At 45.2% G+C, this 13,201-nt stretch overlaps 5 protein-coding genes across 5 annotated transcripts; 2 read left to right on the top strand and 3 right to left on the bottom strand.

Moving 5' to 3' along the window:
• Positions 1-262: 262 nt before the first annotated feature.
• DFL_000833 (uncharacterized protein) lies at positions 263-967 on the top strand (the record flags this gene model as incomplete). Its single annotated transcript, XM_067638048.1, has 1 exon — positions 263-967. One exon carries the CDS (start codon positions 263-265, stop codon positions 965-967), a length of 705 nt encoding a protein of 234 aa, XP_067495387.1.
• An 886-nt stretch (positions 968-1,853) lies between these two features.
• Positions 1,854-3,200, bottom strand: DFL_000832 (uncharacterized protein; the record flags this gene model as incomplete). The annotated part of the gene is made up of 4 exons (XM_067638037.1): positions 1,854-2,183; positions 2,266-2,669; positions 2,736-2,831; positions 2,900-3,200. The coding sequence occupies 4 exons, from the start codon at positions 3,198-3,200 to the stop codon at positions 1,854-1,856; spliced, it is 1,131 nt and encodes a 376-aa protein (XP_067495386.1).
• Positions 3,201-4,054: 854 nt separating this feature from the next.
• Positions 4,055-4,807, bottom strand: DFL_000831 (uncharacterized protein; the record flags this gene model as incomplete). The annotated part of the gene is made up of 1 exon (XM_067638026.1): positions 4,055-4,807. One exon carries the CDS (start codon positions 4,805-4,807, stop codon positions 4,055-4,057), a length of 753 nt encoding a protein of 250 aa, XP_067495385.1.
• Positions 4,808-5,611: 804 nt separating this feature from the next.
• Positions 5,612-6,484, bottom strand: DFL_000830 (uncharacterized protein; the record flags this gene model as incomplete). Its single annotated transcript, XM_067638015.1, has 1 exon — positions 5,612-6,484. One exon carries the CDS (start codon positions 6,482-6,484, stop codon positions 5,612-5,614), a length of 873 nt encoding a protein of 290 aa, XP_067495384.1.
• A 1,840-nt stretch (positions 6,485-8,324) lies between these two features.
• On the top strand, positions 8,325-11,264 carry DFL_000829 (uncharacterized protein; the record flags this gene model as incomplete). Its single annotated transcript, XM_067638003.1, has 5 exons — positions 8,325-8,483; positions 8,585-8,737; positions 8,803-8,942; positions 9,014-11,161; positions 11,228-11,264. 5 exons carry the CDS (start codon positions 8,325-8,327, stop codon positions 11,262-11,264), a joined length of 2,637 nt encoding a protein of 878 aa, XP_067495383.1.
• Between the last annotated feature and the right edge of the window lie 1,937 nt (positions 11,265-13,201).

The raw sequence follows: 13,201 nt of genomic DNA, 5'->3' as shown, positions 1-13,201 counted from the left end.
ACCTTCTAATGGCCGCCTTCTAGTTCCAGATTTCAGATTTCCTTTATCTAAACCAAATCAACATTACACATTCACTTCAATCTATAGTTGCTGGGTAATTCCTTCACTTCTCAACTTTTACTTCAGAATCAACTTCGGTTCATTCATTCACTCACTCACTTTCTTTTATTTTACTTTGCTCTCTTCTCGTCTGGTTCACGAGACAACTTTACTTTCTAAATTTACTATATTTTACTTTATTTTACATTTCAACTTCTTTAAAATGCCTTCCTACACTAGCCTTTTCATCTGCAGCGTTTTGGCCCTCGGTGCCTCTGCTCAAAACGACTACGGATACGTCGCTGCTCCACCAGCCGATTCCTATGGCGCCGCTAGCGTATCAACATCCGTTACAACTGCAGTGACATCTACTGCCTCGTCGGGAGCATCTCCCGAGCCACCCCAAGCGACCGCAGCAGCAGCAGTCTGTCCTATCACATTCGAAAAGGGCTGCGCATTCCTTTGCGGTGGTCCAAAATTTACCCCATCTTGTGAAACCGAATGGTTTTTCAGCAAGGAATCAAGCTGCACACCTTGCCCTGGTATTCCAGATAAATGCCCCTCAGTCCCCGAGCCATCTTGCGCCTTTATTTGCAAGGCTCAAGGCGCTGCTACGAGTGAGGGAGAGGCCGAAACACCATTCTGTTGGGCTAGTGATATTACCAACAAAGATGAAATGGCTTGCACTCCTTGCGATGGTGCTGCTTCCAGTGGTTTTAATGCGACTTCTGTGACTCCACCATCACCACCCGTATATGATGCCACTGTTTCTACTCACAGCCACGAAAATGGCACCGTCACTGTTTCGACTCACCACGCAAATGATACCAGTTATGCTCCACCACCAATTTACACATCTGGAGCCTCGGCTATGACAATTGGTGGATCTGCTATCGTTGGTTTGGTTTTGGCTTTCTTCGCTTTGTAGTTCCTTAATTTGTTCTTTCTTTCTTTTTTTTTTTTCGATATTTCTGCATTCGACGGAGCATGAGCACTGGCGCAAAGGTTTTTTTATGTTTTAAAACGTTATAATACGAGCTTGGTCCTTTGATTTTGGAGAGGTATTGTTTTCAAGCAGAAGCAGATTAGCTATTCGAATTTCATATTATTTCCCTCTTCAAATATAAGCCATTTTCATGATAAATTACATCTCTAAAATATCTATAATATAGGAGGTGAAAATGTAAGCTGTCCCGACTCAAACAGAAGCCCCAAAAGTTTTCCCAAAATGCAACAAGTTTGGTGTTGTATATTTTTTGGCCGTCTGGCATGTGCGAGAGACTCGAGACAAAAAAAAAATTGTTGACAAGAGGGGGATTCGAACCCCCGCGGGCGAACGCCCATGAGAACACACCAACTTGGTTGAGTGAAGCTTGCGCTTGAGTCTAAGAGGAAAGTTAGCTTATTTTTCGAGTTTAGCTAGTCTCGAGGAGCCATGTCCTGGACTGTGACGATCCTCGATGAGGAAGGAAATATTAAACCCACCACACGCCATAACCACTCGGCCATCTTGCCGTCAGATTTTTCTGAGTCAAAAAAGTATACCGCCTAGGTTCGTTAACGGAAAGCTAGCTGTGGTTATGTAGACATTTCTTGACGAGGTTTCAAATATCTACGACAGCGCTGCTGCATCTATAAAATTTATCCCGGTGGGCGGAGACAACGTTTAGCCTAAGTCCGGTTTAAATTTACTCGTGTATATCTGAATATACTCAAATTTGGAGAAAAATCTCGAGCGCTCTTTGCACTAAGTGGGTTATATTGATAGTTCTTATCGCTTTAAATTGAAGCCATCGAGTTAAAAATGTGATAGTTTAGCTCCAAGGGATACTTCTGCCTTCCTGCGCAGACTGTCGTGCTAACTCAATCACCCGGATCCCGTCTCTGCTCTGCTGAGCCTTCACGAATGGTTCTTTCCCAGTCTTAATTGCCTCTGCAAGATCTGAGTAGTACTTTATATAACTACCAGTCATACTTGGAACTGTTCCAATATATCTCTTAGTCCGGTTGTCCAAAATCTGACCTTCATGGACTTGCGTTTTCGTGCAAAGTTTTCCGTAAATCGAAGGATCCTCGACTCCGAATTTTGGATCCGTGCTTTCCATCCCTCCCAGTAGCTGAGTTTCTTGTGAGTCTTCACCGTACTGTCATAATAACCGACGTTAGCATATCGTGAAATTCACAACCATTTTCAATCTTAAATAATTCAATCTTCAAACTGCGTACCTTGATGAAGCTTCCATCGTACCCTCGAATTAAGTATTTCAAGGGTTGCTCCATTGGAGTTACAACACTGGTGGTAACTGTAGCGATCAACTTCTTCAACTCTCCACCGAATTGAAGAATAATGATGAAAGTATCATCAATATCGCTATCCGAAGGCCGAAGAGTTCTGTAAAAGCCGGTGACGGAAGTTGGAGTTTGCCCGATTAAGAGCAAAGCCTGGTCCACGCTATGAGACCCGAGGCCATACATAATACCATCGCCAGGCTTGTATTCCCCCCCTTTCCAATTAGCTACCCAGGGTGGAAGATCGACGTCGTAGTGGATGGTGACATCGGTGAGTTGTCCAAAGACACCCTTTTCAGCAAGGCTATGAAGAGTCCGGAAGTCGGAGTCGTATCTTCGATCTATTCGTAAAGTGAAGATTTTTAGTATCTCGATTTCGAGTTTTCAACCATCATTGGGACTAATACTTTGGAAAACGGTAAGAACTTTGCCCTTCTCTTTCGATAAAGCTATGAGTTTATCGGCTTCCGCAGCGGTTGGGGTGAAAGGTTTCTCGACGACCACTACAAATTTTATAAATAATATTAGCCGACTACCACCAGCAATGAGTCTAGAGCTTTTGAATTCCTACCATGCTTTCCAGCTAGAAGAGACTTCTCCGCAAACTCGAAATGCGAATCATGATGGGTGCAAACAATCACTAGGTCGATATTGGGATCTGCGAAGAATTCCTCGGCTGTCCTATAATGCTTTGCTTGAGGGTAATCAACGGTGCAGTGTTTTCCTTTTTCCACAGAGGAACCAGCTCGAGGAGCTTCGGCACGCTGTAAAAATGCATAGACCTTCAAATCTGGATTTGGAAGGATATACGGAAGATGAAAGCATCTCGTCGCGAAGCCGTAGCCAACAAAGCCGACATTTAGTGGTGCCATATTTGCAACAAGAATTATTTTCTTACAATACTTCGTTTGTAGATGGGTTTGGATGACCTTTCCTAATAGAAAGTTGAATTAGCTACTTAAGCAGAGGTTATCTGTTGGGGGATTTCATTAGTCATCGCGGAATACCGGCTGGGAGGATTTTCGGCTAGATTGTGGGTCTCCCCGGCGTTGACAGGGCCTGTACTATGGCCGTACAATGCAGTAGCTATTGACAAGGGGCATACTCTATACCGTTCTGGTACTAGCTACTGCATGCCCGGTAGTGGTATCGGTACTTCTGCTGAGAAATGGTGCTGCTATGTAGCCCTCATTTCTGGAAATCATTCTAAACTACATATACATTGACGATTGTACGATCCCGAGCCGGGGCGGTATATCTAAAATATGAAGCGGACAACATTATTGGACGGAAGCACCGCGGTGCCGGAATATATAGCATGTTGGACCGGAAAGTTTAGAGGGATTGCCTCGTAAATTTAAATAGAAGATTAAAATGTTTTTCCTGTATTGAATTTATGAAAAGTATAAATGCTAGCAAAAGGTTATCTAGGCTTAATTAATGAGCTCGCTATTTGAATACACCTTTAAAAAGGTTGAAAAATGCAGCCGTCCGCGACTCTGAAAAATACTGCTATCCCCCCTAGTCTTGTAGCGATCCCCGCCTATTGTTTGTAAAATCCCATGTACATACATATACTAAGGGACGATTTGTATATACAAGAATGTTTCCTCCAAAGGAAAACGCCATCAGTGCCGTGCGTAAAACTCATACCATACATGAATTGTCACAGTATTTCAAGAGCCAGCCTCAAATTCGGGCCTCATGCGATTGATGGGTACCAACTCTAAGCTGCCCTCTGCTTTCCTTTATCTTTCATTACAAGATACAAGGATGCCTTTGTTGACCGGTAATGTGTAAACGAGCCTTCTAAATCATCAATTACCTCTTCAACATCTGTTAACCTGGCTCCTCGATGGTCGTTGTAAAATTCCATCGTCGTCCAATCAAAAATGGGATCGACGAATTCAGACGCTAGCCACGCTTCAAAGTTTTCCCGGAATTCTTCGAATCCTCCGAATTTGTATCTTTTATACCCCCGGCCCTCAGTCGAAGCTGAGTTTACAGGGCGTCGGGATACTAGAAGGGGATAGTTCACTGAGCCTGTACCTTCAGTACTCTGTTGCGGTGGTTGTACTCTTGGAGGTGGTGAAACATCGCAAACTGTGGTGTTGAAGCTTGAATCTTCTGATTCAGGCCCACTGCTGCAGGTAGGTGGTGCTTCAGGGAATGTTATTGATACGGGTTGGAAAGGTATTCGGGTTTGAGTTTCGTAAACCTGTAGCTGCGGATGCGGGAATGTTGTTGATGAGAGGCTGAGTGGCATAGGGGGTATTAATGGCATGGTAAATTCTGTCAGGGGATCGAAAATATCACCCGAATTGGTCGACAATAATGCTAGCTTGTACCGCTCTTCTGGTGGCAAGGACATGTTGATGCCAAATTCTGTGTCTAGAAAGTTTGAGAATTCTAGACCTAGATCTGTGAGCTGGGCCTGCTCGCCGTCTGGAAGCGGCCAGGTAATATGAGGCTCCGCCATTCTGGTAATCGCTGCACTTAGCGTGGCGGATACTCCTGTGTTTTCATGCCATTGATCTAGATTTTAACTCGCACTGCCTCGTCCAAAGGCGGAATGGGTACTTGACTCCAAGATATCGAACGAAAATTCTTGTAGCTGGGTCGCAGAGCCTAGGTAGGAAGGCGATCTTGGGGCATGATCGCTGCCGGTAGCAGCATCTCCTCGTTATATTCGTGAAGCCTCAGGAGCATCTGCTCCTGCCAAATCGAAGCCTAGGCCTTCGAGGTTTCCAACTCGCTCAGCCTCTGGAATGATTGTTATGAGCCCCGCGACGTTAACACTTGGGCTCGCCAGACTGTCAGCCCTTTGATAATCAAGTAATATATCTTCTTGTTGTACCTTAGATGGGGAATTATTCCATCTAAGACAATTAAATAATATTTCCGCTACATCAACATCTGTAGGGAACTTGGTTAGATCCTTGGAATTTCCTTTGGGGGAGACGTAAAACATACTTGGACTAGGGTACGGTCGAGGTTTCCATAGAGGGTAACAAAAGTCAAACATTTCATTCCAGCTTCTCGCTGTTAAAAGACCCGGAGGAGTGATCCTATTGAAGTGGTTTCGCCTCAAGTGTTCTCTGTGGGAATAGAGACGAGATAACGGTCAGTATTCTGCTCCTTTCTAGAAGGCATTTCCCTATAAACAGTTCCGAGCCACGGGCGCCACGGCAATATCTATAACTAAATATTGCCTTACAGCTCACACAATGTGGCCATTTTCGACTCTTTAGTATTTCTCATATATGGCGAAAACATAATCTACTCACTTGACGCCAGACAAATCTTTTCTCCCAATAGTTACACACCGAAGGTAAAGGGCCGGTTCAGCTTTTGCGAACGGACAGGCTAGTTGCCCGCCTAGAGCCTTTACTGGGCCCTTCCTCCGCCGTTTTTTAAGTGGCCGGGCACCGTCGTCATCATCATCACCACCATCACCATCGTTTCGTTCTATTCCTCGGCGCTTCTCGGCGCTCTGGATTCTTTTCCGGCCTTTATCTTTCGAGGTTTTCTTCGGTGCTGGACTCTTTTCGCTTTGTAGACTGGTTTCCGCAGCATGCTTGCTGTTGCTCGACGCATTGTTTCCCTTATTGGCAAGATTAAGGGGGGCTTCATTATCGTCAAAGGCAGTGGACTTCCAAGAATCTTCAATTTCAATGATTGTACTTGTTATAGAAGATTCCCGCCCCAGGCGGCATGCGGCTTCACGCCAGGCAAGTAATTGTAGTAGAAGAAGTATTATATTCCGCTTTGAAGTTCGTTCGGACCAAAATGTTGGGTCCTGGTCATCTTCGGTACCGGATACTTCATTAAAATGTTGTAATAGGGGAGGCTGAACAAGTTGAAATTTGACTGGAAGACTGTTCGCCTCGATGACGCTTATGAACTGCTGAAGCTTTATCAATTTGCTTTCCTTCATTTCACGAAAAGCCACCACAGCTGCTCGGACCCTTTCCCTATTGATTAAAGATGCCGCCGCCGAAGGGTACCACCAAATGGCATCTCTAAAGCCCAGCTTACTCCAAATAAGCCCGGATAGAGCCCTAAGGTCACTGGGGACAACGAAAGCCCCTTCTGCTAGGTCTGATGGATCTGGGGTATAAGATTGAATAAACTCAACATTGCGCGGTGAAAACATATCAGAGTCTAGAACTGGGAAATCCGAGCCATCAGGGCTTCTTGCAGTCACCCCCGGGGAATCCTTTGCCAAATTGTGACCGCTAGATAAGACTTTTGAGTCTGGGGGGAATTTTTCGAGGGGTATCTATGTGTATGGGTAGGGGTGACCAGGCCGTCTGAGGATGAGACAAGGCCGAGAGGAACATTTCTGGCACCTCTATTCTTCCTTGCTCTATCTCCAGTTTTTCAGTATCAGACTTGAGAGAAAAATATAGTGAGGGCTCGCATATTAAAATATCGCACTCACTCATGCATGTTGAAACAAGGAATGTTGTACCCCTCGGAGTTGCTTAGTGTTTTGCTCCACGATATTTTCTAAATCCAAAACATTTTTCCGGGTACGAGGCAAACTATCCCTTACTTTCTCAGCTTTGCCCATGCGTCTGGTAATTCTATCTTTTTCGAAGCCTGACTTTTTAATTTATCCTGAAAGGAATCTCGGTGTGAGAGTCGTTTGCGGCGAGGGGTACTGTGGTTAAAATCCGACGGTCGTAATGGCCCCCGGGCTGCCTCCTCATGGATTAGGGCTTTAGCTTTAGTAAGATTGTCCATGGTTTACTTGTGGCAACTTCTGCAGCGCTGGACTATCAACTCCCACCATATTTTGCGAACCCAGGCGTCTAGGTAATCTTGTCCAATATTTTAGATTTCAAAATTTAGATCCCAAAGCCCCATCTAAGTCTTGCGTTGATGTTGTTGTAACCTGATTAGCTGCTGGATCAGTTATAGTACCCAGGTAAGTAACTAGGTATATAAGTGAGTGCTTGAGTATGCAGTAGCACCTAGGTCAGTATGTAACCTATATATAAATTCTGAGGATCAAAATCTTTGGTTTGTGAATTAGTAAATATATCGATATATAGAAAAAAAATGCCAGAGGAAGAATTAGTCGGCGGAACGGTGCCATCTTATGCGTCACTTGCTCCGGTCTTTCAGTTCACGACCGAGAGCTTTGCAACTTATCATGCATGAAACCCATAAGCCTGGCGCCTACAAATCGTACGGTGCGATCGAGCCCGCAACGTGGCTTGCGATCTTGGCATATATACATGTTACACAAAATGCGATGGAGCCTGGTTCCAACGAGACCAGCACTAGCTAGCTAGCTGCAGATAGAATTGAATAAAGTGTTAAGGTTAGCTAAGGTACCACTAGCACTGGCAAATGATAAATAATAACCCTCGAAATCTTAAACTCTCCTGATACTACCTAGGTATCCACACCATCAAGAAGCGAGGACTGTCATTATCATGACATCACGCTTTCAGGGCTGAACACCCGGACTAAACCCTTACCAAAAAACTGACTTTTTAAATACCCCGCCAAATTTTGTGATTCGAATTTGTTAGAATCGTTGAAATTAGACGATTCAGAATGTGTGAGTTTCATATGATTCGTTCGATCTTGCACAATGTGATGACAAAAGAAAAGATTTCATCGATTCAAAAGACCCCTGTTTTGGCCATCAAACCGGTCATGTGATCGGTATAGATGTGACGTCGAGATGTCTGCGCAACGTGGTCAAAAAAAGTAGCTTCGTTTAGTCTTGGGCCGTCTCGTTCAGACTTCTATAATCCTGATTCTCTAAGTGTTGAGAAAAATGTGTTTCCCACGATAATTACCACGAAGTATCACGTGCAAGGACCCTTGCTGCCCCACGTCCCTCACACAACGGCGCCAACGCGTGTGTGTGCTCTCTTCAAGCCTGCAAGAATTGTGGGCAGCTCTCAACCTCGCCTTCCAGCATCTCCCTTCATCCCTACCACCACCTCCAGCTCCAATCCTATCACCTACCAATCATGGCGACCCAAACCACCACAATACTAGATCAACAGATCGAGGACCGAGTGCGAGTCTTCAGTGACTTCCTTGACCCCCCCGCTAGCGTTCCCAATGCCGACAGACGTTACGCGCAGGCTGTTCGTGAGATGCTGAATAAAGGGCAACGAAGGTTGATTGTAAGATTTCATAGCTAGGTCTCCTTTAGCTCCGTTGTGAGCTTTTATAAGCTCAGGAATTGGGTATTTTGTGTTTCAAGCTAACTTTTAAGCTTCTATAGATATCACTCGACGATATTCGAAACCACAATGCCAAGCTTGCGAAGGGAATTCTTGAAGCACCATTTAGCCATATCGAGCCGTTGACTAGGGCCGTTAGTGAAGTTTCGTTATCCCTGGCTGAAGCTGGGAAGCATAATGTCGATAAGGATACCGTACGGTTACACACATCCAATCTATAATTCTACACGGGATCAGGTCTAATAAGGAAAAATATTAGGATTTCCATGTTGGACTCAATGGTAACTTTGGCGACCATGCTGTCAGCCCACGTAGCTTGGGTTCTGCCCATCTCAATCGGATGATATGTCTTGAGGGTATCGTCACCAAATGCTCGCTAGTGCGACCTAAGGTTAAAAAGTAAGAGAGGTTCCAGTCAACTATATGAGCATCTATATGCCTATAATTTAGTAGCTAACGCATCCTCTCAGATCCGTCCACTACAATGAAAGGAAGGAACTTTTCCACGCAAGGGAATATCGCGACCAAACGATGACAACCCAAGCACCAACCGCCTCAAACGTCTACCCCACCGAAGATGAAGAAGGAAACCCCCTCGTCACCGAATATGGCTACTGTGTCTACCAAGATCATCAAACAATTTCGATACAGGAAATGCCAGAGCGTGCTCCTGCCGGTCAACTTCCTCGTAGCGTCGATGTGATCATGGACGACGACCTCGTTGATCGTGTCAAGCCCGGTGATCGTATACAACTCGTTGGAGTTTATAGATCTCTCGGAAATCGTAACCAGGGCTCTGGTAGCTCTACGTTCCGTACCTTGATTATCGCTAACAATGTCGTTCTACTTTCTTCGAAAGCTGGTGGTGGGATTGCTCAGGCAACTATTACGACAGCAGATATCAGGAACTTCAATGCTCTAGCCAAGAAGAAGAACGTCTTTGAGCTATTGAGCCAGAGTCTTGCTCCTAGTATTTATGGCCACGATTACATCAAAAAGGCAGTGCTATTGATGTTACTCGGTGGCATGGAAAAGAACTTGGAGAACGGAACACATTTGAGAGGTGATATCAACATCCTGATGGTTGGTGATCCATCTACAGCGAAATCGCAAATCCTTCGATTCGTCCTGAATACTGCACCGTTAGCCATCGCCACTACGGGACGAGGATCTTCAGGTGTCGGTTTAACAGCCGCAGTTACTTCAGACAAGGAAACCGGTGAACGAAGACTTGAAGCCGGTGCCATGGTTCTCGCTGACCGTGGTGTCGTGTGTATCGACGAATTCGACAAAATGAGTGATATCGATCGAGTTGCTATTCACGAAGTTATGGAACAGCAAACTGTGACTATTGCAAAAGCTGGAATTCATACTAGCTTGAATGCAAGGTGTAGTGTTGTCGCGGCTGCCAATCCGATATACGGACAATACGATCCACATAAAGACCCACATCGAAACATCGCGTTGCCAGATTCGCTGCTTTCACGTTTCGATCTGTTGTTCGTAGTTACAGATGACATAGAAGATCAACGAGACGTGTTCATATCCGAACACGTGCTTCGCATGCATAGATATCGAAAACCTGGTACGGAAGAAGGTGCGCCGGTTAGAGAAGGTCAAACGCAGCATTTAGGTGTCGGGACGGAAGAAACACAGGAAGACGGACCGACACCAATGTACGAAAAGTTTAATGTAATGCTTCACGGTGGTGCGAAGGTTACGACTAAACGAGGGAAATCGAGGGATACCCAGATTTTAACGATCCCGTTCGTTAAAAAGTTTATTCAATACGCCAAGAATCGTATCCAACCCGTTCTTACAGTTGGTGCGTCGAATTATATTACTGCGACTTACTCGGCGTTGAGAAACGATGAGGTGGAGAGTAATCAACGGAAGACATCGCCTATGACTGCGCGTACGCTTGAGACGTTGATTCGTTTGTCTACTGCTCATGCGAAGGCCAGGCTTTCGAAGAGGGTGGAGGAGCAGGATGCGAGGGCTGCAGAGGAGATTCTGAGATACGCACTGTTCAAGGAGATCGTGCAGAATGAGAGGAAGAATAAAAGACGTAAGATGGATGATCATGGGGAAGATGATTCGGAAGAAGATTCAGATGATGACGACGGGGAGATCAATGCCGCTGCGCCGCCAGGACCTAGGAGACGGACTACGAAGACTAGTCAGAGGACTGAGTTGGTGGCAGATGACGAAGATGAGGAGATGGGAGATGACGATGATGAAGATACACAACCGACAGTTACGACTGCATCTACTAAGAGAGGAAGGGGTAGACCAAAGAAGGATACTCAACAAACTGAAGAATCGCAGGAATCGTGGGCGTCGTCGCAACCTGGAAGTCAGCTGTTACGAGACACCCAAGATGCAAGTTCGGCGGCGGCGGAGAGCTCGGCCCCGGTAGAGCTTTCTGCAGCACGACTTGCGATTTTCAGAGCGACGCTTGGAGGGTTGATCAATACAGACTTGTTTGTCGAAGAAGCAGCACAAGTTGGATTATTGATTGATAGGGTTAATGCAAACCTGCCTCGTGGGAATCCGGCGTTTAGTCAGGAGGAGGCTATGGCCTCGTTGACGAGGATGGAGACGGATAATCAAGTCATGTGAGTTTTCTTCTTCTTCTGGATTGTTTGATTGGGTGGGTTTTGGCTAATGGTTGTTTTGTTTAGGTTTGGTGACGATGACAAGGTCTACTACATCCCATAGTGAGGGAGGCGTAGATATTATGGGATCCATTCTCTATTGAATACTTCATATAGAATTCTCGAGCCTTTCCGATTTAGATACAGAGGGGGCTTGGTAACACGAATTGGTGAACCTATTCTTCTACTGATAATAGACGATGTTATTGCATATAATTCGAATAGAAAGGATTATATATCATTAAAATGAGTGTTACTGAAAGAGAGCACTACAAATCCGTATGTCGTAAACGCTATAGACAGAAAAGGCCCTACGCACGATATATACATAGACTTGTACGATGATCGGCAAACCATACATCCTTATACAATCCGCCCCGGTACCTGTGACAAAGTACCGCCACAGGTGTTGAAATAAGCTTAAATAAAATCATTCGCAAATGCCGACGGGGTGGTCAGCAGGGACCTGGTTATTGGAATCGCTAAAAAAAATTAAACGTTCTAGAAAAGTCGGTTAAAGGAAACGATACATGAAGTAAAAGGAGAGCTGGTTATTGTGAGGCGATCTTCTTTTAATATCCGCTTTTTGATTTCCCATCGCAGGGCGCGAATGTCATTTGGTACCTTGCATGATATGTGTCGCTTCTTCGCTGGCACGAAATCAAGTAGCACACTGGGCCGTGATTTATAGCCGCCGCCCACCTCCATCTTTTGTTCTAGAAGAGATCCCATTTAATATCCGTTTAAAGGCTGGCAATCGAATTTACCAAGAAAATAAAGAAAGTCATCTCGCTCGTTCGCTCTCTCACAGTTGATAGCTGGGACAAAGCTCAAATGTCTTCGATCTGTCGGGCAGCTGGGCAGGCCCCACGGTAGCCGATTGGACCACCAGCCGAAAAGTCAAAGCTACAGCCAACCAGGTTTAGTGCGACTAAGAATATCAAAAAAGCTTGGCCCCTGTGTCCCATTGCTTTGGTTTTTTTTTTTTGCGACGGCCGTCTCTTTTTGGAAATAACCGTAATTTTAATTTCACAAATTCTTTTTTTTCTGTTCGGGCGTCCGCGCTGCGAAGTACCGTTATTGTTGACCAGGGGGTACAAGGGACAGAGGCAATATAGCCAATTGATTATTAACTATTGAAGAAAAAAGCTCATACGGCAGCTTGGAGCCGAGGAGATCCGCAGACAGGCTTATAGGGCATGTCGAAGAGGAGGAAAGAGGGGAAGAGAGGGTATATGTGTCGATGTACGTAAACTTACCTGTACGGATATGTGATATAAAGTATCATCTCGAGGTCAATTGGTTTGATCAATTGATATGATCATGAGATTTGGACCGCCCGCCGCATAAGCCCGAACTAATGCCCGTCTCCGGGCCGGGCGCGATCGCAGCTTCTGTTCCTAGCCAATTGATGACAAAATCGAATAAGGACTCCCAATGACTGGCTGTGGTTGTGGTTGTGGTGGTGTAGACATGGTAGGTTGCAATTTACCAACCTCTCCACCATGCCGGTACGGTGTACTTTGCCGTAGCGTAGCTCGTATACACAATTCCTGAATGATCTTTGAATGACCTGATTCTGATTTCCGATCATGCATTACCAAGATGCCTTTATACGTAAAATAGAGCTCATACCCTTGTAATTGTAGTTTGGTAGTTAAATATGTTATTTCGCGGATGGATGCAGCCTAAAAGCTGGCTCGTCCTCCCCCATTCCTCTCAACCACCTTCCCTTTCTCCTCCTCCTCTTCTTCCTTTTAACCTCTCCCTCTTCTTCCTTTTAACCTCTTTTTTTTTTTCCTTCTTCGACATCTCCCTGGGCCTTGTCATTGCCATTGTCAACCACGCTCGTTAGTCTTGCGACCGTCGAGTAATCCTTTTTATATTATCCCAGTGGTAGTATAGTATCAATAACACACCCCGGTTGAAGGTAAGCCTTTTAACTCCAACGACTCGCACTTTTTCTTTGGCGATCCAGTTTAAGCCCTTTTTTTTTCGCCG

Source organism: Arthrobotrys flagrans (assembly GCF_004000055.1).
Source record: "Arthrobotrys flagrans strain CBS H-5679 chromosome Unknown unitig_15, whole genome shotgun sequence".
Lineage (NCBI taxonomy): Eukaryota > Fungi > Ascomycota > Orbiliomycetes > Orbiliales > Orbiliaceae > Arthrobotrys > Arthrobotrys flagrans.
This window is presented reverse-complemented; position numbering and strand designations above follow the sequence as displayed.